Consider the following 22,587-nt stretch of genomic DNA (forward strand, 5'->3'; position numbering starts at 1 on the left):
CGAAAGCAACCGGGTGCAGACGCTCATCGTCGCCATATTGCAACAGTACCGCGCCGACAGCAAAGTCTGACGCGTCAGTCTCCATAATGAAGGCCTTAGCTGTATCCGGGGTAAGGAGGATTGGTGTAGACACCAGAGCCTCTTTAAGAAAAACAAACGCCGCGTCATGGACGGGCAACCACAAGATCTTTTCGCGTTTCTTTACGCCTCCAGCCGTCAGGCCATGAAGAGGGGTAGCAATTTTCGCGAAGTTTTTAACATAACGGCGGTAAAACCCGCACAATCCTAAGAAAGCCCGGACGTCATAGACAGTTGTGGGGCGCGGCCAAGATTGAATACATTCAATCTTTTCTTTCATCGGACGGATCGTGTTAAATCCAACAACGTGGCCTACATACTGCATTTCACGCAAGCCAAAGGAGCATTTAGCTCCAGAACACTTCAACTCTTCGTCTCGAAGGACTTGGAGAACTGTGCGCACATGCTCGAGGTGCTCGACCTCGGACCTAGAGTACACCAGGATGTCATCCAAGTATACTTGGACGAACACATCGATGAATTCCCTCAAGATGTGGGTCATCATACGCTGGAAAGTACTGGGCGCATTAACCAAACCAAAGGGCATTACGAGCCACTCGAAGTGACCGTATTTAGTCCCGAACGCAGTTTTGGGTACATCATCAGGGGCTATCCTCATCTGATGGAATCCTTGCTGCAAATCAATCTTGGAAAAGAACCTCGCGCCGCGAAGCGCATCAAAACACTCTTGAATTACCGGCAGCGGGTGCCTGTCTTTCTTCGTGACAGCATTCACCTGCCGGTAATCAACACACAGCCTTACCTTCCCGGAGGAAGGATTTTTAACAAATACAATCGGTGAAGACCACGCCGACGTAGATGGCCGGATAAATCCGGCATCTTGAAGGCCATTAAGTCTCTCTTTCAGAGTACCCAGCAGAGCTGGCGACAGTTGTCGGACCGGCTGATAAATAGGCGCGGCCGTACCAGTATCAACAAGATGCTCGATCACGCGTTTGCGTGTCGAGGCTTTAACAATGGGGGAAAAAAGGTCCGAGAACTCGGCTATTAGCGCACAAAGCTCTTCACCTAACTTCTCTTTCCCAAACACAGTGGGTAGGTCGGCCGAGCGTTCTTCGCGCGGGCCTTCCACGCCCTCCGATTCCGTGAGCGCAAGCAGCTTTTCTGCTGCACCTTCCCAGATGCCACGGCGCCTAAAAAATTTGGGTAACAAAACTTCATCCTCGTCCGTCAGCGGCGCGAGGACTGTCTCCTGAATCAAGGAGATAGCGGGCAAGGAAGGCTGAAAAACGACAACATTACCGCCTGGCCCCTTAAGACGCCACGAGTTGTGCTCCCAATCCGTCGACGAAACGTGCGTTGCGATCCAATCACGACCAAGTATCACGTCGTAACTAGCTAACGGCGCGATCCTGCAAACACAAACGAAGTCCACCTCAGAAAAGGAGAAATGGACGTTAGCAAGCCGGTTATCTTTAATTTTATCACCAAAAGCGCCGGCGACGCAGAATGAAGATGGTGAATGAAAGATGGGAAGAGAATGAGAAGATACAAATGAAGAAGACACGTAGGACGATCCTGCGCCCGTGTCGAGAAGAACTCTGGCCAAGCGTCCCTCAACCTCGTGTAGGAAGTCTACACGAATCGTGTTCGACTCAGCAGCCGCGGATGCGGCAGCCAGCGGAACAGAACTTAAACTATCATATACGACATCAGCGGCGTCCTCAGACGGCTCTACTGAGGCGGCTGTCCCCACGCCTGGGGCATCAGCTGAACTCAACGATGCATCAAACTCAGGGGCGGGTCTTCCACCCTGAGGCTCAATAGGAACTGTGACAAGAGATTGATTTCGAGATATAGGAGAAGGGGGGGAGGCGGTCACAGTAACTACAACGGATGTCGACGGGAGAGACGGTTCCACGTCGACTAAGCTTTTTTCTTCCCCTTGTCAGTAGGGGGGTGGGCGGCCTCGTACGCCGCTTGGCGCTCCGTCTTGGGCTCTTTGCAGTCCGCAAGAAGGTGATCCTTCGACCGACAGTTGTAGCAATACAACTTTTTCTTGCCAGCCTTGTCGCCGCCACCTTCGGTTCGACGCTTGCCGGAACCGGAACCAGAACTTGCCGTCGAAGTCGAAGCTAAAGCGGTGTCGCCACGGTACGCACTATCGTACTCCATGGCCGTAACAACAACTTGATCCAAGTCCAACGGGGTACGTTGGACCTGGCAGCGGGTGATCTCTTCGAAAACCCGTTTCGCGAGCCCCTTCGTCAGACAATTGACGAAGGAAGTGATCGCATCGAAAGGATACCCGTGCGATTTAGCGCGGGACATCCAAGCACGATACCTAGCGTAGAACGCTTGGAGGGTCTCGTTGGGGCCCTGCTTCAACGCGCCGAGCTCCCTAGCTAGTGCCGCCGGACTGGTACCTAGCGGGCTTAAACAAACCAACCAGTGCTTGAATTCGTCCCAATTCTTGGGGCGAGTTCCGGCGAGGGCGGCGTCGCAGTAGTCATCTGAGGCCTTACCACCCAAACGGAGGCCGCCAACCTTGTGCCATATGGCGGGGTGGGCGCTGCGATCATTTAGGTGTACCGCCAACCTGCTAAGCCAGGTTACGGCATCATCGCCCGGTTGCCCCTTGAACTTCGGGTGCTCTTCGGGCCAGTACTTGAGGACTTTCAACGGGTCCTCCTCGTACACGGTCTTCAACGGCTCCGCGTCGACGGGCGGGGCTGGACCAAAACTATTGGAATCCGTCGGTTCCTTCTTCACGGGTCCGTCGAGATTCATCTGCCCAACAATATGGGTCAACATCTTAACAACGTCACTACTATTCGTCGTAGTGTGACTTACAGCATCATTATCGTATCCGATGAGATCCTCCTGGCATTGAGGGAGGTCTCTGTGGTTATCGTACCACAGACGCTCGGCTGGGTTCATCGCCTCGACCTCACGTTTCGAGTATCGGACGCCATCCTGCGGGGGTTGAGGGACAACCTCGCCGCCAACGGTAGGAAGAGGTTGCTTCCCACTTGGGGGACTATGACCAACGGGCATCTAATCACGGACAGAAACAAAAAACAAAAGGATAATTTCGACACGTCAGTGACTGTGAAGAAAAAACACCAGACGAATGCGCGCGCAGCACGCCAAGCAGGACCCTGCCCCAGAGGACCAGTCGACAAGAGACTGGGGACTCCAACTGAGGCAACCGTGACCCAGACCAAACCAAAGAGATGTCTAATCTTACGTTTTTTATTTGCCGAAGCGCGAAGAAAAAGACTACGATTTTAAAGGGTTGTTTGATTGGTATTATAGGGAAAGCGGTGCCGAAAGTGGAGTCGAAAAAACGTCGGAACGTAAAAAGGAACTCGCTACCACTTGTAGTCGGGCAGGCTACAAGGCTATGAAAATGGGCCTGCGGCGGAGCAAAGCTACACGCGGCTAAATGACAAAGAAGAGGTGTCTGGATTTCCAACAACAGGGGATGGATGCGGGAAACAGACATACAAGAGAGGCCCTTTTATAAGGGCCGACAATGGAAAAGAGAACCAAACAACAAGAAGAAAACGATGAATGATAATTCAACGGTACAGACAATATGGGCGTGTACAGGTCACGCCTTGTCTGAGAAAAGAAAGAAGAAACAAAACCAACAACCCTTTGCGTGCAGTACGCAGGGGCTTCGGCACCTCTAACTCCTGGCTCGTGCGGAGCCGGAGCCGGAGCCGGAAAAACCTAACACGCGTACAGCGCGCCCCTAGTATGGGCGCCTGTCGCGTAGCCAATTGTAGCACGGCTACACACGGTACGGGGCGGTGTTCGAGAGTCGTGGAAGGATGATGAAAGGGTCCTTCCACGCCTGCTGCCTCAGGAGTACTACATACATGATGTGATATGTGTGTGACAGAAGAGTGACATGGATGAAGCAGACAAAACAGAAGAAACCTGAGTACTAAACTCAACAGCTAAAATATCCCACTCTTTTCTATTTAAGGAGGCTCTCCTCCCCCCAGTTGTAATTTCTCTCAGCAAACTACTTGCACTCAGCTTACCCCATAACAGTACAATACTTTCTCACTCTACAGTATTAGCCCACTCTATATTGTGGTTTTACACCCTTACATACAAATTACAACCTCATTACAACACTTACACATCAGCTACATCACCATAACCCTTAAGCCACCTGCTCAAAGTAGGCTATCTTTTGATACACCTCCACTATGACTACATAAACCTTCCAATCATAGATTGGGGGGCTTGTTTTAGTGTCTAGTGACCCAGGAAAGGCAGAGGTAACCTCATTCATCCCTTTCCGCACTCAGCAAAAGGTTCTCAGGAACACTTTTGAGCTTTACAACGGGTGTATTGTTCATGACAAAAATCGCCAGGCTGAGTTATTATTTAGGGGAACTTCAGTAACTAATGTCCCGATAGACCTATCAGATGCTGAGTTTGATCTCTCTTGCAGATTCGTCAGCTACCCTCCCGTCACGGAGGCGGAGGTGTTGTCGGCCATCAGGAGGATCAGCCCAAAGAAGGCACCCGGTGTTGATGGGCTCGCCAATGAAACTCTTAAGTCCCTTTCCGTGCCCCTATCCAGAACGTTGGTGTCACTTTACAACAACCTACTAATGAGCAGCAAATTCCCTGCCGCCTGGAAGGTCGCAGTCACCGCCATCATCCATAAGCACGGGAAGCCCGACTACACGAGTCCTTCTGCGTATCGTCCAATTGCGCTGCTCAGCACGATGAGCAAGTTGTTTGAGCTGATTTTGGCTCGGCGACTCACGGCCTGGGCTGAAGAATCGGGTGTTCTTGCCGAGGGACATTTCGGGGGCAGAAAAGGATCAGGGACGGAAGATTCTCTTTTTGTGTTAGAGCATTGGGTCAAGGCTAAGTGGAGGGAGGGCAAGGTGGTAGCTGCCCTTTTCTTGGATGTGAAATTGGTGTACCCCTCAGTACACCCTTCCAGATTGATTCACTATCTTTTCAAATCTAAGTGCCCGACTTATCTCATACTGATCATCGCTGATTTCCTTAAGGACAGGTTGACGTCCATTAGGCTGGACGATTATGTTTTGGAAGCCTTTCCCATCCAGATTGGCCTGCCACAGGGATCCCCTTTATCTGTCATTCTTTATATACTGTACAATAACTCACTGCTGACTGAAAAATTTAACACTTTGCAAGATACGGTTTCTATTGGATACATTGACAATGTTGTCCATCTGGTGGTGGCGGAATTGGCGGAGAAGGCTAAGGATGTCCTGGTGGAGAGGGGTCATCGGTCCCTGCAGTGGGGTGATACCCACGGGGCAATCTTTGACCAAGCCAAGGCCCAATTCTTGTGGCTGACCAAGAGAAAGACACCCGCGGGCGACTTCCCCTTTGGCAATCAGCACCTGAAACCGGTGACCGAGTTGAAATGGTTGGGAGTCTGGCTTGATAGCAAACTTTTGTTCAACAGGAACTTCAGAGCTCTGGAAGAAAAAGCTCACAAAACTTTCAATCAGCTAAGGATATTTGGAAATTCCCGCTGGGGTGAAAAGGAGGCGGATAGAGTAAAACTGATCTGAAGCGTCTTCTTTCCTAGGATTCTTTATGGGGCCGCCTTGTGGGCCACTCAGCCTAACAGAGCTAAGGTTGCAGCCTTGGCCTTGAAGGTCAACCGACTCGCAGGAATCTTCTCACTCGGAGTTTTCAGATCGACATCAAGCAAATTCATCCAGGATAGATCAGCAGCGCCGGATTTTATGTTTGAAATCACCAGAACTAGTTTCTCTTTCTTCTATAGGAAGATTGGTAACAAAGGTTAATAATACTATACAATCCTTCATCTTGTGCAGCAGAGCAGATACAGCTGCCCGTTTTGCGGATTCGGCAAGGATTGGACTTGCCTCACATGTCGTGGATCAAGCGCGGGCAATGGATCCGGAGGTTGTCAGGCTGACTTTCAACTTCAGGATGGGCCCTTCTAGAGTCCTGGAGTTCATAAACTTAGATTCCCCCAAGGAAGATGCATTCAGCTCCTTTTCGCTTGGGGGTAACACTCTTGTATCTAACCATGAGAGCGAGGCGGCGGGAGTCCTTGCTGCAGTCAGATTGGCCAGAGAACTATCTGCGGAAGCCACTCAACGCATCATGATATTTGTGGACAATCAAGGGGTTATCAGAAGGACTACCGACTCCTCGGCCCCCAAACCGGGACAGCGACTATTTCTTGAAATTGACAAAGCCTTATCAATGCTCCCGGATATATTGAAGGTAGCATTTGTCTGGTGCCCAGGTCATAAAGATATCATGGGAAATGAACTGGCGGATGAATTGGCTAGAGAAGCGCTTGAGTCCCCCTCAGCGCAACTCTTGATGGTCAAGAGCAACTACAAGAAGGTCCAACGAGCCGCTCTGATGGGCCCTCCCTCCAAGAAATTGCAATCCTCGGGTCTCCACATTGCCGTTAGCTCCCTTATAAACCAGCTTGCTTCAGGTCATTGCGCACTGAATTACCATTTGTTTCGCATCCACAGGACTTTCAACCCCCTCTGCCCCAATTGCGGGGCTAGGGAAACGGTAGTTCATTTCATGAACTTTTGCCCACAGGCCAGGTGCCCCATGGTGTCTCTTAGGAGGCACTTACGATCTCTTCGGATTCGCTTCAAAGCAGAACGGCTTGATTTGGTCCTCGGCAACCGGAAGGCAGCGGCCTTGGCAAGATTTCTTCAAGACTCAAGACAATTCTTGGATCATTTTCCCAAATAACTACTCCCCCCTCCAGTTCCCTTTGTTTTCCATGTTTCCCTTTTCTTTCCTTATTTTGTTTTCCTCAAATCTTTAAAACCTACTCTGAATACCCTTCCGCCCTTATGACACTAGCATATTTGTAGTGGTGTTTGATTTTATCATGTGTTTTGTCTTCTCACATTGTTGTTACTCAGATTCATAGTGTGCAATGCCATAGGCCAAATTACACTTAAAAATAAAAATAAAAAAGATATTGTCTTTTGAAAAAAGCTTGGACTTTTTTGCTTTTTCGGATTTCTGAGGTATGTACTTAGCATGTATATTACAGGTTTAATCCTGCTGTTTCTGACCGACACAGCAGTGATATGATATCATATCTCCGATCCGGGCAGCTGCCATATCCTCCACCAACCCTCACCGCAATCCCACCAACACCGACCTCATAACCAACCCTCACTCGATCCCACCCACATCAACCTCAGCCCCCTTCCTCGGCAACCTTCCCACCAGCACCTCACTCGATGGTCTATCGTCCCCACCCCCCGGCAACCAAAATCGCTGTTGTTCGAATGTCCCAGCAAGGCCTCCCAATGGACTCCATCCAGCAACTGTTGGGTGTTCAATTCTCCCCTCAATTGTTCCGCCGTTGGAAGCACCTCTTTGAAGAAACGCGCTCCGTCATCAGAGATCCAATCAACTACCAAGAAAGAGGTCGCCGGGCGAGTCTCACTCGCGATGAGTGCAACTTTATGATTGAGCTCGTTCGTTCTGAGCCTGGCCTCTTCTTGGACGAAATACGAGAGAAATTGTATGAATCCTCTGGTGTCCTTCTCAGTACCTCCGGCGTTCACAGGGCCCTCGTTGAGAAGTTGTCGATTACCTTGAAGAAACCAGACACGAAGAATATCTGCAAGTCACTTGTTACAAAGTATGCATACGTTGAACGCATGAAGTTCTTCCCTGCAGAGTTCTTGGTATTCACTGGTAAGTATTGTACTCCTTTGTTATGAAAATAAGCAAGCTGAAATCTTACCTTTGTGCAATGGCATTCAGATGAATGCTCCTTTGCTGACAAGGACCTCCTCCGAACTTATGCGAGGTCAGAAAAAGGAACACCATCGTCAAAGTACCTCGTCAACCAGAACCCGGATCGAATCAGTCTACTCCCAGCGATCTCGCTTGACGGGTTATTGGCCCTCACCACTACTTTCGACACCTTTACCGGTCATAAATTTGAGCATTTTCTAGAATTCAGCTTGGTGAGTGTTTTTCCTCATGTGAGCCACGACTCTTCCTCGTACTTTCCAAGCTGACAAGCACTCCGTTCTAGCTCCCTCGGATGAACAGGTACCCCAATGTGAACTCCGTCATTGTGTGCGACAACGCAACCATCCACCGAGGGGAACGTGTCAAAGAGCTCTGCAACGCCGCCGGGGTCCGAATCCATTTCTTGCCACCCTACTGCCCAGAACTGAACCCAATTGAGCTCTGCTTTGCGGCAATCAAGCAGGACTTAAGGGCAACTCAACTTTTGAACCAAACCGACGACCCAGAATGGGAGATCCGCCGAGTCGCCGCCCAAATCATGACCGATAAGTTGTCCTATAAACTCTACCGTCACTGTGGATACTGTGTTCCAGTTCCAAACCACCACTAGTCCAAATGTGATCTCTTCTCTCTCTCCGACTTTTCTTACATCTTATCTGAGTTCTGAGTTCATGTCTAGTCCAAAACAACCTGAGTTTTCCAGTCTCCAGCCCCAGTTTGTTCGTCCCCAGCCCCAGTGTCCTGTCCTAAGCTTCAGTCCACTTGTCAAATAAAACCCTGTCCTTGTCCTCTCTTTGTCCTGTCCCAAGTTCTTTGTTGCGCTTTGCCAAATCAATCAATAAAAATTTGTTTTGCACACATGTAACTTCCTCCGCCGAGGTTGGTGATGAAAGAGGCTTAATGGTTTATGTGCGAGATACAAGTCTGGATGAGAGAAGCGTGTGAAATACAAGTCTGGATGCCGGATGGAAGAGAACCTATTGAAAATGAAATTAAAGAGATAAATACAAGTCTGGATGCTGGATGAGAGAGAAGAGTGCAAAATACAATCCTAAAACAGGCGACGAAGAGGAGGAGATACAGCGAAAAGGTCTAATGAGAAGCGCGACGCTTCTCAATTTTTTTGGTGTTGTCTTGCTTATATGGTCCTAAAACTGGTGACGAAGAGCGAGGAGCGATCCAGAGCGAGGAGCGATCCTAAAACAGGCGACGAAGAGGAGGAGATACGGCGAAAAGGTCTAATGAGAAGCGCGACGCTTCTCAAATTTTTTGGTGTTGTCTCGCAATTGGGCAATTATGCCAGGAGACAAGCCCCAACGGGCCATTTCATCTCAAGTGATGCTTTCCGATTGAAAGTAGGCAGGATGGTAAATATCCTTCTCGTTGAGGATGCTGAGGACGTCATCCTTCTTACTCGGCTTGATTTTGACGAAATCGAGGTACTGTGCCATGAGGTCCTCATCGGGCTCAGCCACCGGCGAATCAACCGATCCTTCGGAAGGGGAAGAGCTGCGATTGGCTTGGGGGGAGGCTTCCTCGATTACGTGAGAGATCTTGCGTTTCTTGTAGGCCGAAAGCTTTTCAAACCGAAGCGCCGATGGGGGAGCATTGTAGTTAACCCCTACAACTTCTTGTAACTACATCCAGCTCATGCAGTGAATCAGTTCAGGCCAGGACAAGCAAAAGAGAATGAGACAAAGGCAACTTACAATATCATGCGCCCAAAGTTGGGTATTTTGAGTAGTCAAGGGGATGTATCGGGTGGGGTCCTTTGGATCAATGAAGACCGGCCATTTTGAGAGGTACTTCACGTTGGGTGGGTGCTTCGCATAAAGCTGGCTCATGACAACAACAAGCCCCTTGAAGTCGCTGGCTGAAAGATTATTAGCGTTTGAGCTGAGACTGCCGCTGGCGTTCTGAGCCGCCATCTGAGTCAAAACGTGTGTTTTGATATCGACCGAAATCTTTACCTGTTTTGCTATGGCCGCAAGATCAGCCATCTCAACGTGGAGGCCGGCGTGGACGTGATCCGCGTGGGTGTCTCTCATGGTCTGGATCCAACAAGCGTAAGTTTCCTCGTTGTTGACCGTGTAGTTGTACTTCTTGTGGAATTCCGGGGTTGTCTTGAAGGCCAAAGAGACCTGCCACGAAATGGGTGGGGATCCGGAGGTGAGCGCGTTTTGGATGAGTCCGTCAGAACCGTCCACGATCTTTCCAGCCTCTGCTGCAACAAGTCTGCGGAAACCGTCGAGATTCAAAGATCCTATATCGAAGGTTATTGCAAAGACCTTCTTCGTTTTTACAGTGTTCGATAACTTTGGGTTGCCCGGTTTGGGGCAGTACAGCTTGAAGGAAGTGCTGCAATGCGCTTTCTGCGGCTGGTAGAAGCAAAAACAAGGTTCGTAACCAATAATCAATGTGGACAACCAAGAAAGGGAGGAACTCACTGTGGAAAGAACTGCGTCAGTGCCGTCTCGGCCGTGGGCGCGATCGCGCTCCGCATCAGAAAGATATCCCATTCGCGGCGGTGGGTGTGCCCTTGCAAAGAGGTCAATGCCGTGTTGTGACATGTCAATCTTGGTGTGGCAGGGTTTGCTTGGTCTGCCGGGATTTTCTTGGTCTGGCGGGATTTGCTTGGTCTGACGAGGTTCGCTTGGTCTGGCAAGGTTTGCGCTTGGGATGATTATGACAGTACTGTCATCATCAAAATAACCAATGATGACATCATCGGGTTTTGACCCCATAATTAATTCATTAGGGGGGTTCACGTAAGGCTGATTTCGCAAATCAGCAACCAAAACCAGCAGATGCAGCTTTTGAAAATCCTGAGAAAGCAAAAAGGTTTGGCTGGGCAGCTCCCCTTTGGAAGCAATCTGCAAGGCATAAACCTTACTCACAGGTGCATGAGCAGACAAAATCAGCATTGCTTTTTTTGTAACGCGAACCCCCCTATTTAAAAATCCTAAACTTCACGATTTTGAGTCCAAACTTATTTCAAAACACAATATGTAAGGCCCCGTTTGGCCGCCCGATGTGATATGATAAATTGTGTATTACTTTACATGACACATGTAGCCCGGTTGAAGTTGTCATAGAAACAATAAAACCAAGACAGCGCTTATAACATGTGTGTTTGGTGCAGCCACAAAAAATTTTCTCCTGAGTCCATTTATCACTGCACTGTTTGGTGTGGCATTGTTCCAAACTATCTACCATACCACAACGTCTCTTCAAAAATGGCTCTATCAAATAATCAGCAATCTCTACAACGAACCCACAAGCAACAACAAATCGACGCAAGAAAATGATCATCATGGTTGTTATCATCATAGGCCTTCGTCAGTGGTCGAAAACGATCAAAGAGCCGTACAACGATGCTATCTTCACCGGTGAAGCCTACACAAGACACATATTGAATGGAAACAGACTTCGAGCTCAAGCAATGTTCCGACTATCCACTCATGTTTTTGATGTGTGCTCAGAAGAACTGCTCTTGATTGACATCGAACCTGCGTCAAAACTAGTCGGCATGGATGAACAACTGGCAATCTTCTTGTACATTGTCGGCCAGAATGCTACCAACCGGCAGACTCAAGATCGATTCCAACACAGTGGCGAGACAACATCTCGCATCTTCCATCATGTGATCAACCTTTTCCTTCAGCTGCTCAAGAAATACATTGTTCGACCTCCAGTTAATGAAGCACACAAGTCCATCTTGGACAACCCCAAATTTTCACCCTTCTTCAATCGATGTATTGGCGCGATGGATGGCTGTCATGTCCCAGCATGTGTCCCCAAAACGATGGCAGGCCCTTATCGGAATTGGAAAGGGACACTCTCTCAGAATGTACTTGGTGTAGTGGACTTCAACATGAAGTTCACCTACATTATGGTTGGCTGGGAGGGGTCTGCGCATGACTCGAGGGTCCTTGGAAGTGCAATGGCTGAAGATTTCAGCATTCCCAGAGGCTCGTTCTACCTTGCCGATGCGGGTTACTTGCTCTCCAAAGGTATACTGGTTCCTTACCGGGGGGTACGTTATCACCTGCGCGAAAATGCACAGGCAGGTCATAGGTATGCTTTTTGATAAGCTGTGTCTTTTTCTGTAGCTATGAACTGATGAAGATGATTTTTCCAGGCCCGCAAACAAAGAAGAGCTTTTCAACCTGCGGCATTCAATGCTTCGGAACGTCGTTGAGCGGACTTTCGGCGCCTGGAAGAAGCGATTCCCAATTCTCGTACATCCTCTAGAGTACAGTCTGGAAACTCAAGGGAAACTCGTCCTTGCGCTAGCGGTTCTACACAATATAATCATTGAAAACCACGGCCAGTCAGATTATTTTAACGACAACGATTACGTGGGCCCAGCACCAGAGGATGATGAGATTCCCGACGATGAAGAAGACGAACCGCCTTTGAGCCGAGCTCAAGAACGAGCTGCACACAAGATCTGGAGGGACTCATTGGCGCAGCAAATGTGGGACCAGTACTGCAATTATGTTAATCAACACGGTCGTTGAAAAATGAGTTTTGTTTTTGATCCTCTTTCATCTTTTACTCTTGATTTGACTGGTATGCATGAGTAGCCAAAAAAGACTTGAGAAAAATTATGAACAACAATTTTCTTTGATTTATTTTTTTGTTTAGAGACATCATTACCTTGCTCAATGTTTGACAAGATGAGTAGAAAAAAAAGCAGCAGCAGAATAACTTGTTGTATTTTGGAATATTTAGCAATCTACACTATTTCATGTTTGTAAATTAAGCCGATGAATCAGTTGCCCAGAGGAAGCTTGGCATTGATCTGCGCGCTCATCCAGCCCCAGGCGTGGTTGTGGTCTCGGATTGCCAGAAAGGCTTTGGCCTTCGCTTCGTTTTCCAAGACGCTAAAACCCGTGACGAGCTCTTCCATACTGAGACCAGTCGCAAAGTGGTCCTGGAACTTCTCAATTGCAGCGTGTATTGATGAGACTTCTTCTTGGTTAAAGGCATCAACAAGTCGATTGATTGAGTTTTCAAAGCGATCACCCGATGTGATCCGATGACAACGAGCAGCTTGGACCCCTGGACGTTGAGCAGGTGTTTGTCGAGCATCCAAGTTTTCGGCAGCATTTTCATCAACACCGGGAGCAGCGGGACCTCCCTCCGCATCTTCAGTCGGGACAGTCGCACCAGATCGACGCAAAACACCAGTAGCTGTGTTCCCCTCGAAAATCACTTGGTAGTCCCTGTATTCGAGAAATGGGGTATTCTTAAATCGTCTGGCATTCGGGTGCGACTAAGAGTTACGAACAAGGAATCATGTGAGCTCGCTCATCTTCCGACTACCAAGTACCAAGCATCCAGGTCAACTTACAACTAAAAAAGCATTCCAGACCTCCTCTGAGGCAGTGACCATACATTCGGCCTCGTTCCACCCAAATCCGCTTGCTCCTTTGCAAGCTGCAAACGCGTCCCAGATCTTTTTGAAAGTCTGGTTGAACTTTGACTTCACCTTTGGGACAGTAAACTCGACACCGGGGAACTCAGTAGCCAGCTCGGTAGCAACTGTTTGGTGGACCTCTGGTTTGAATCCAGCTTCGCCGCGCTTTCCTGACTCGACAGCTTTGACATACATCTCGAGCGCACTACGTTCCATGCCGGCGGTCCATACAAGGTTTTTGGTCTTGTCCTTTTTGGGACTATCCTCTGGCTGGGTTTGGGTTCCGATTGGACTATGTTGAGAAGCATTTGGGCCTGATTGTTGAGAACCCATTGGCTGAGATTGAGTTTGACTCCAGGGGATAGGAACTGATTGTTGTGAACTGATTGGTTGCGAGTTCGGAGTACTAGTGGCCTGAGTTGGACGAGATTCCCGCTGAGCTGGAGTAGAAGGAGTCCTTGGAGATTTCAACGGGTTTCGAGGCTTTGTGGAGCGTTTTGGAGTTGGATGAGGATTTTGGGATGATTTTCGTCGAGCCATAATGCGAGTTATCGAGTGTGAGATGAGAGGAGTCAGAATGTACAACCTGGACTTGGGGACGACAAGTGGATTTATCACCCAGAAATACAGGTCCAGACCTCTATTTCCGAAATGGCGGGGATGATAAATTTCCAGTCATGTGCGATCATGTGTTTTATGATATTACTGGCTGCCACAAACACCAAATAAATGTGAGTTATAACCCGGACGACCCCCGTTATAAGTTGCCTGATTTATCATATAACATCGCGCGGCCAAACGGGGCCTAAATATATCAACAGCCCATGTGATAAATTAATGGTGTGAGTGTGTGATACATTCGGTGCTACGAGATAAATGTGTACATATTGAGATTTCTTATCTGGAGATCTGAGAATGACGTTGCGGTGCTGAATGATCGAATGATCGAATGTGATGAGTGGATGGCGTCTGTGGCGACCCAGTCTTCGGTCACCGGGTCTATGGTGGACTCGGTATCCATCCACACCTGCCACGTCTTCAACCTGTGATCTCCGGCAGGGATGGCTGGGCCGGTATGGAGTCCAGACCCCTGCAGGCTGCAGCCGCTGACCTCAGCTGGCCCCTGATCTTGTCTCTGTTGCTGACGAAGTGGAGTGAGAGTGAATGCGGCGTGCTGATGTAAGCCTACTCCCCAAGTTTCCTTTCCCCGCCTGCGCGTGTTTGGTTCGTAATTTGGTCTTTTTTCATTTTTCTCGGGTTTTTTCCCATGTCAGAAACTATTGGGCGTTTCCTTCTTTTGGGGTGGACACAGCATTCAGCCTCCGTCTCGCTCCCACCCCCTCCCCCTCCAGCAAGCATCCATCTCTCCTCTTGACTCCCGAGCCCACTAATCACCCACCTTTACGCATTCCTCCATAGTCTCCATTCCAGATCGTCATCGACCCCCCGTACATAGTACTCTTTAATACTGTTGTATTGTTGTCCTTGGCTGTGTTGTTTGTCTCCCTCAGCAAAGTGCCCGTTCAGACACGTCTCAAACACCCGCCAGTACACCTGCCTTGGCTACATTTGGAACCCGCTTGCTTTGATACCGTCGAAACTGTCGAGAGGGTTTCCCCACTCGATTCGAACTGCCTTGTAAAGTATTACAGTGTACGACCTGCATGTTTTTTTTTTTCTTCTTCCCAGTACATTCAATAGCACAGGCTGACCTTGTTTGTGTGTGTGTTTGTTTGTATAGCGGCTCGCTTGGCTGGCGGTCGTTCGTCTCTTTTTTTCTATCCTCGTCGCCACTGCGCCAGATATAAACCGCACTCGTCGGTTGGATCGCTCGCTAGGTGAGTCTGGTCGTCAAGTCACTGTTTCATTTAAATCCCACCCCCACCCCTCCCTCCCTCGGTCCGTCTCGACTTCCACACCCAACCAGCGACCCCCTCCCACCCTCCCCGCGCCCTGTTGTATCCCCCCTCTTCAGTTTCCCAAGTCGCACCGATTCCCCCTCAATCCAGTCAACCGTTGCTCTGTAGCCTGCCTGCTTGCTTTGCTATATAATCCATCCACCCACCCATCCCATCTACCACACTCCTCTTCTTCTACATACATAGCGCGTTCAGCTTCACTGTTTTGTTGTTTTTGCTATTTGTTTCCCTATCATATAATTCCCTTTCCCGGCCAACTGCCCGTCTCTCCTCCCCCACTCAACCTACCCACACCGCCACTCCTATACTCACCTCATCTGCCTTGTCTACACATAAATACTTTTTTTTCTCTCTCTTTTGATTCGTACCTTGAAAAAAAAAGAAAAGAAATTAATCGCCGCCAATCCATGCCTCGCCTTCACTCTGTATCCCAATATCACTCCCAGCCTTCCATCAAACAGTCACCGGCCTCCAACATGTCCCCTCTCCCCTTGCTTCATCTCAATCCTCGAAGCTCGCCACTCAAAAGCAGGCCGGCCACCCCAGTCCACTTCCGCAATCCAGCCTGCCCATCCCCCAAACCTCATCATTCAGCCCCCGAGCGCTCGAACCGATCCAAACCAGCTATTCCGCTCACCTCACTCACCTCCAACCGCTCGAAACGATTGCCCAAATTTGCTGACGATTCTCAACCGGCTGGCCCTGTCCAATCAGCCCCCTCCACCACCAAGCCCTCTAATCGAAAACCCACATCGAAGCGCACCCGAAAACATCGCGAAGGGACCACTGATCAACCGCTCCCTCATTTGTATAACCTCTCATTTCCGGAACCACATCAATTGCCCATCGATTCTCCCGATCGTCTGATTAACACCTCCCCCACCCCGCGAATCTCAGAAGCAGCTAAAAAGCCCCAAGCACTTTCTTTAACCGACTTTTGCGATCAGCTCAGTGTCCAGGTCCACGATCAATCCTTACAAGTCACCCCGCGCATGTCAAAGAAAAAACCGAGCAGTCGAAAGTCCAAAAAAGGCGGCCAGGTGTGATACAAATCCATGGTCTCTCTTGCTTCTGTGCCCCCTTTTTTTGCCAACCATCTCATCTTCTTTAATCTCTCTTTTTTTGTTCCTTTGCATCAGCGTCGTGCTCCCATGTGTCCTCCACCCAGTGACTCTGAGGACGTACTCACATTTGACCACTCAATGTTTCTTTCTCAAGAGTGTCCTTCCAGAAGCGCTACTCCCAGCCCCATCAAAATTTCCGAATCTCCTGCGGCCCTTGATGGATCTACCTTCATTCTTGACGATGCCCAACTTGCTTCATCCCCAGCTGCCTCCAAGCCTTGCAGTGCTTCCAACTCTTCCTCTCGTCGACCCTCCGACTCGCCCCCCTCCATGCCTCCGCGTCAGCATGTCCGCGCTAAGTCCGTTGCCTCTATCTTTGACGCAGAGAAACCACAATCGCCATCCAAAACGCGAGGCGCTAAAGACGATTGGGACATGCCATCCGCCGCTCCAGCTCAAGGGCTCACGTGGCAACAAAAGGAGAAGAAGGCCAACAAATCCGCCCTGTCAGCCTCGACTGGTAGTCATTTGGCACAAAAGCTTGCCCAACACGATTCAAAGTCCTCATCTGGTACCTCCGTTTCACCAAACCATAATCCAAAAGAAACTCCTGCACGCCGTCAGCGCACAGCCCTCGCTCGTACCTCCAGCGCCAGCACCCTGTCACGACCAGCCGCTTCCACTACCATCAAACCCAGCCAATCTTACTCATCTCGCTCCGATGATGAATCTGCGATGACCTGGCAACAAAGCATCCTCCGCCCGTCTCTCAGACACACCCTCCTTACCTCTCGATCCGATCAATCGGTCAACCCCTCGGAGGCCAAGGAGGCCAAGTCCTGCAACAAAAAAAACCCAGCTCCGACTAGTAGCAAGACGCCAGTCAAGGCGGCTTCTATTCCCCGCAAAGCTGGCATGACCTCTGCAGCCAAGCCTCGCACCAGCGGGCCACCTTCCACATCCAACAAGCGCAGGAACAGCTTGTCGTCAACCCGCACTCCCATTGTCCAGCCTATGGAGAACACTCCGATTCACGAAAAGTCCCGCTCGTTAGGTCTCAAGAGTGGCGAAAACGTTTTCTGCGACTGGAAGTCATTCCCGACCGGCCCAGTCGACGAGAAATCCGCTTCATCGATCTTTTCAAACCCCTTACCCATTCTTGGGGCCCAAGCCGATTACAATACCCCCGTTCGCCGTCATGCCAAATCATATACCCATCAGCCGGCCGTGTTGACCCACAGCTTTGTGCAGCACTCCAGCCCGCCGAACAATTCGGCCCCCGTCTTTTCGCACATACCTGATTTCAAGGACAAGGTTGTGACGCCTAGCAAGCCTAGGTCGACCAGTGAAGACTTGTATTTAGCTACCCCTGGATCTAAGCTTTCTTCTCCTGCTCTGCGAGCCGCCTTCATGTACGCTGGCCCCCAGTTCCACAACAGCCCTTGTCCAGCAGCTTTGCCCGCTCCCAAATTTTCCTTCGGTTCCGCATAGACCGGCGTTCCTCTTCCTTCCATTCAAGTGAGTCACTATCTTACCATCGCTTTACGATCTGGTCAGTCAATTGATGTTTCTCTTTTGATCACAGGTGATTACTAGACATGAACTCGCCCTTTCACTCCTTTTGGCGACCTGAAATTATCCCTAATGCTGCCTATCATGATATACAAGCAGAAATGTACATTTCAATTTTTTTTTGTCTCCTCTCCACTTGGGTTTCCTTAATTTAGCTCTACTCGCTGTGATTATGTATTCGGTTCATTACCCCCGTCGATGTCAACTCCTCTGTCCATTCCGATCGCTCGCCGACACCCCTGGCGTTCGACCCCACCCGACCCCTCTTGTTGTTTCTCTTGACACTCAAGACCTTCACTCACCCCCACCCCCACCCTAGCACAGTCTTGGACTCCGATCTGTTGGCACCCTCGCGAGGCCTTCTACATCACGCAAGCACCAGTTATTGCTAATCTGTTTTGAGGATTTTCATGTATTTGTAAAACTCCCCCTGTTGAGAAGCCCTCGACCCACACTTACTCGAGGTCCATCCTACTACTAGCTTTAACACACATACGTACATACACTAAGTTATTGTAATCCGCATCTCTTTGTGTTTGTTCTTCCCCCAGCATCCATCTTTCCCTTTCCTTTCAACTTCTCTGCTCAGACACCCTGCCGATCTTCGGGGCGGTTCTTTGTATGTGCGTGTAACATCCCTCAATGTTTTACATCTTTTATTTTTCCTTTTCTTTCATTTTCTTTCTAGCTTGATTTTATTTTGTTTTGGACTTTCTTATCTTCATTTATATACAACAAGGACATCATCGCGATCGTCGCTTGCTTTTATTTTCCTTTCCAAGATGTATGTTTCTTTGCTGCTCCTTCTTCTCCCTTTCTTTGTTATATCGACTCACAACACTACACACAAGAACTGTCCCCACTCCCAAAAACCCCGAAAACCCAAAAACTCCATATTTATTATTTAATCGCCGTTGCCTCCCCCTCTTATCTACCAACACACACTGTACATGTCTTCTCCCTATACACAAACACATACAAGCATGTCTCCACTTTTGTGTCTGCTTCCGCTCTGTTCTTGTCGCTCGCTTCCATCACACCCACCATTTCTCGCTTACTGCCCTTCACAAGCATACATACAGATTTACATTTGCTTTGTTACAAATATGAACATGTGTATGTTTTGTGCTTCCCGCATATTTTTCATGTGACTCGCTAAAGATTGGTCCCATGTACTTGCGTGGTCGGGCTTTGTTGAATTCTCAGTCAGACTCACGCTATGTTTATTCTTTTGTTCTTGCTTCGGACATGCCTATATGAATGCAGGTGATGCACATCCATGAGGGTCGGGGGCACCCACCCCAATATCAGCATTCAAATATATCAAGAATTACCTACGATCATGTTGTATGTACCATACTCTTTATGCCCCATGTTCAAACCTCTATGTTATTAACTTGTTGCCACTCTCGAAAACAAGTCTCCTCCCTTTTTCTCCACTTGCCTTTGCATAGTTTCCCTTGCTTGGTCTATTTATTTGTATTTGTTGACACCAGTGACTGGCTATGTAGACTGTAGTCTGTGCTGTCGATATGAAATGATTGCGAGTTTGTAGACTTCTGTGGACAAGGCATTGTGGCCTGGTGTGGGCGTACTTCAGGTGGAGAGATTTATTGCCGGGACATTGTCGGGCTATTAGTACGAACAAAGCTCATGATCAGACGAGAACGCTGCCGCACATCAAAGAAATCGAAGTCATTTTGGTCTGCCAAGTTTCCGCTCTGGATTGGCGAAGATGGATCAGATCCAAAGTCTCAAGTTTTTAGGTTTCTTCTGGTTTCTTCAAGTCTTTGTTGTTTGAGCATGAGCATTGCGCATGCCGGCAAAAGATTCCACCGGTGATAGCCGGTGATCCAATGTAAGGAAGCCCGAGTTTGCAAGCTCGACTCGTCCCGAGCCTGTGGTTGTGGCCATGAATATGGAACAGAGAGCACCTAACTTAACTAAGTCCCTCTGTTGGAGGGGGGACGCCGTCCCGCAGGGACCCTCCGCCTCCTTCGGAGGTCGCTTCGCTCCCCCGAGGAGGGAATTAGTCAAGTTGGAGAGAACACGCGCCCTCTGAGACTGGACGCGCCCCAAGGTGAGCGCCGATGAGTGTCATGGGCGGCACTTGGCACCCGGAAAAATCTCGATCTTCGCCACCTCTTCCGTTTTAAGGTGGTGGGGGCGAGCTTCCGACGAGTTTGGCCATGAGTATCAAGGAACATCCTCTGATGTTCCGGGTCTGAGTGGGGGCCGGGGCGCACCCTCACTTCAGTGATGTTCGGATGGACATCCCCAGTAAGATGGAGCAGATGGATCAGACATTGCATCAATCTGTCTGCCAGACCCAATATGGTCTACATTCTTCCGCCATCAAAACTCAATATAAACCGCACCAGTCTTGCCCGCGCTTCCCACGACTATAATTTGTAACGTCCAAAAGTGAAGAAAGACTAGTAAGGAGCGGTTTCTTCGTTTTCCATCCCAATGATTAAACAACCGTCCACAACACTAATACCATCAGAATTTGTTCCTATTTTCTTCTGCCTATTTTGGATATTCTGTCCGACGTGCTATTCAACTCAACCACTGACTCATTGCCGGTATGGCCAATTGATGTTCTTCGTCGGACTCGAAGACGACAAACTACATTGGTCAATTTTTATCAACAGGTGCAATCCATCAGCGAATTCTACCGAAAATTGCAACATCTTCCGATAAAAGCTGCTCTTAACTTGAGAAAAAAAATCCCTCGAATCTTGCTATGGCTGCGTGGTTACTATACTTTATAGTTGAGCGCTCTTTCATTCATCAGGGAATGGGATCGTAAATCTTACCACCAATGATGGACTCTTTAGAACATCTCCTCTCAATGACCGGTCTGTGCCGCTGTGGTAATGAGGGGAGTAACATCTCCTCTCAATGACCGGTCTGTGCCGCTGTGGTAAGACCAATCAACCATCAACTACATCAAATCATAGTATATTTTAATATTGAAATACAGTACAAACTACATACAAAACATATTTAGTACAAATAACCTCCATATTAAATTTCACTCAGCTGTCACAATTATTCTCACACCCAGAAAAATGGTAACATTTTTTTACATAAGTATCAGACATGTAAGAAATCTCATAGTAACATTCAAGAATCACCTCTAAGAAACAGCTCATAGATGTATTTTCCATATAAGAGTAGATATACAGTAGATACAAAGTAGATCTCAGAATAGTTTCCACTCTCAGAGTATAATCACATCTGATACACTCTTCTGTGAAAAGAAATTCCTAATTAGATAGTAAAATACCAAGCCCTTTTGTATTTCACACAGCTGTACACATCCTATAGTAGAAGAATCTTTCAGCTACATATTTCTAGTCTCAGACAAGTTTATTTACTATAAAAGGAGGCCTTTTCTGCCCCTTCCTGTTTTCTTCTTTCTCCATGTCAGCACTTGATAGTAATATTGTAGATTACTAGCACTCATCACTTGATATAAATAGTTGAATTATAATATTTTGCAATATTAATTGATATATATAACTTGCCCCCTTGACATAAAAAAATTTCATGCATATAATAATTCTCTTTACATCACTTGCATGTAACAATCCTCTTTACATCACCTACACATAACATTCCTCTTTACATCCCTTACATACAACATTCCTCATCTCTTGCGCACTGAACACAGGTAACTAGGGTTCAGAGTCAGATATAATTAAGAATAGTTCTAAAGATTGCACCACACTATAAATTCTTAGTGTACATTCTCCCAGAAGCTTATTCAAGGAAGGCAGCCCTTCAAGCACCCGTGTAGTCTGTCATTATCCGTGACTTCTACATTTCCCTTCCAAGCTCAGATCACGCCTAGCGTAGAAGTTCCACACCAGTCATCAAGGGGAGTAACATCTCTCAATTACCGGTCTGTGCCGGTCATTGAGGGGAGTAACATCTCCTCTTGATGACCGGTCTGTGCCGGTCACCGAGGGGAGTAGCGCCTCCTCTCAATGACCGGTCAGACCGGTCATCAAGGGGAATAAAAACTTCTCTGGATAACCGGTGTGTACCAGTCATTGAGGGGAGGTGCTACTCCTCTTGATGACCAGTCTTTACCGGCCATCAAGGGGACTCACACCTCCACAGCAGGTCAAAGTCAACGTCAAGTTGACACCCCTCAGGGCGTCCCCGCAGCCTCGAACGGCCGACACGCCCCCCCCCCCCCCCCCCAACGCATCTGGAAGGGCGCTCTTTGGGGGCGGCCGACCGTGGCATCCTGAGGAAACCTGCAAGGCAACATGTAATGGCGCCGCCACAGCCCCTGCGTCAGATGGGCGCAATGGTGGCGCCTCAAGTGGACACCCTTGGCGTGGCTTTGGAGGGCCGCCTTGAAGGTGTCCGGCCGGGGCGCCAGGGCGACCCGCAAAAGGCAATGTGGAGGGGGGTGTGGGTGCCTGTAGGTGTCGCCGGGGTGTCATCTTCTCAGTCAGGTTTCTGGACGATTTTTTGGATGTCAGGGGAGCATCCAGGAAGCCCCTTGGGAACCGACTCACCAGGCGTTGGTCAGGCTGGCTTGCGGGTGGCACCCTGGCGTCTGGAGTGGTAGGGGGCCTGCAAGATATTGACCTCATGGCTGCGTCATTCAAAGCCTTGTCGTGGGCGACTAGGGGCGGCCGTGACGGCAATCAGGCGGAGGGCACCCGTGGGGAAATATCCACGGCGGCTGGGCGACCTCATCGCTTCTGGGGGCAAGACTGAAAAGCTGCGCTACACTGCAGAAAGCGGCGAT

General features: G+C 49.0%; 1 protein-coding gene across 1 annotated transcript; it reads left to right on the plus strand.

Annotated features, from left to right (window-relative positions):
- Positions 1 to 15,653: 15,653 nt before the first annotated feature.
- PtA15_2A52 (uncharacterized protein) lies at positions 15,654 to 17,732 on the plus strand (the record flags this gene model as incomplete). The annotated part of the gene is made up of 2 exons (XM_053166558.1): positions 15,654 to 16,217; positions 16,317 to 17,732. The coding sequence occupies 2 exons, from the start codon at positions 15,654 to 15,656 to the stop codon at positions 17,730 to 17,732; spliced, it is 1,980 nt and encodes a 659-aa protein (XP_053017296.1).
- Positions 17,733 to 22,587: the final 4,855 nt, after the last annotated feature.

Source organism: Puccinia triticina, chromosome 2A, assembly GCF_026914185.1.
Source record: "Puccinia triticina chromosome 2A, complete sequence".
Taxonomy (NCBI): domain Eukaryota; kingdom Fungi; phylum Basidiomycota; class Pucciniomycetes; order Pucciniales; family Pucciniaceae; genus Puccinia; species Puccinia triticina.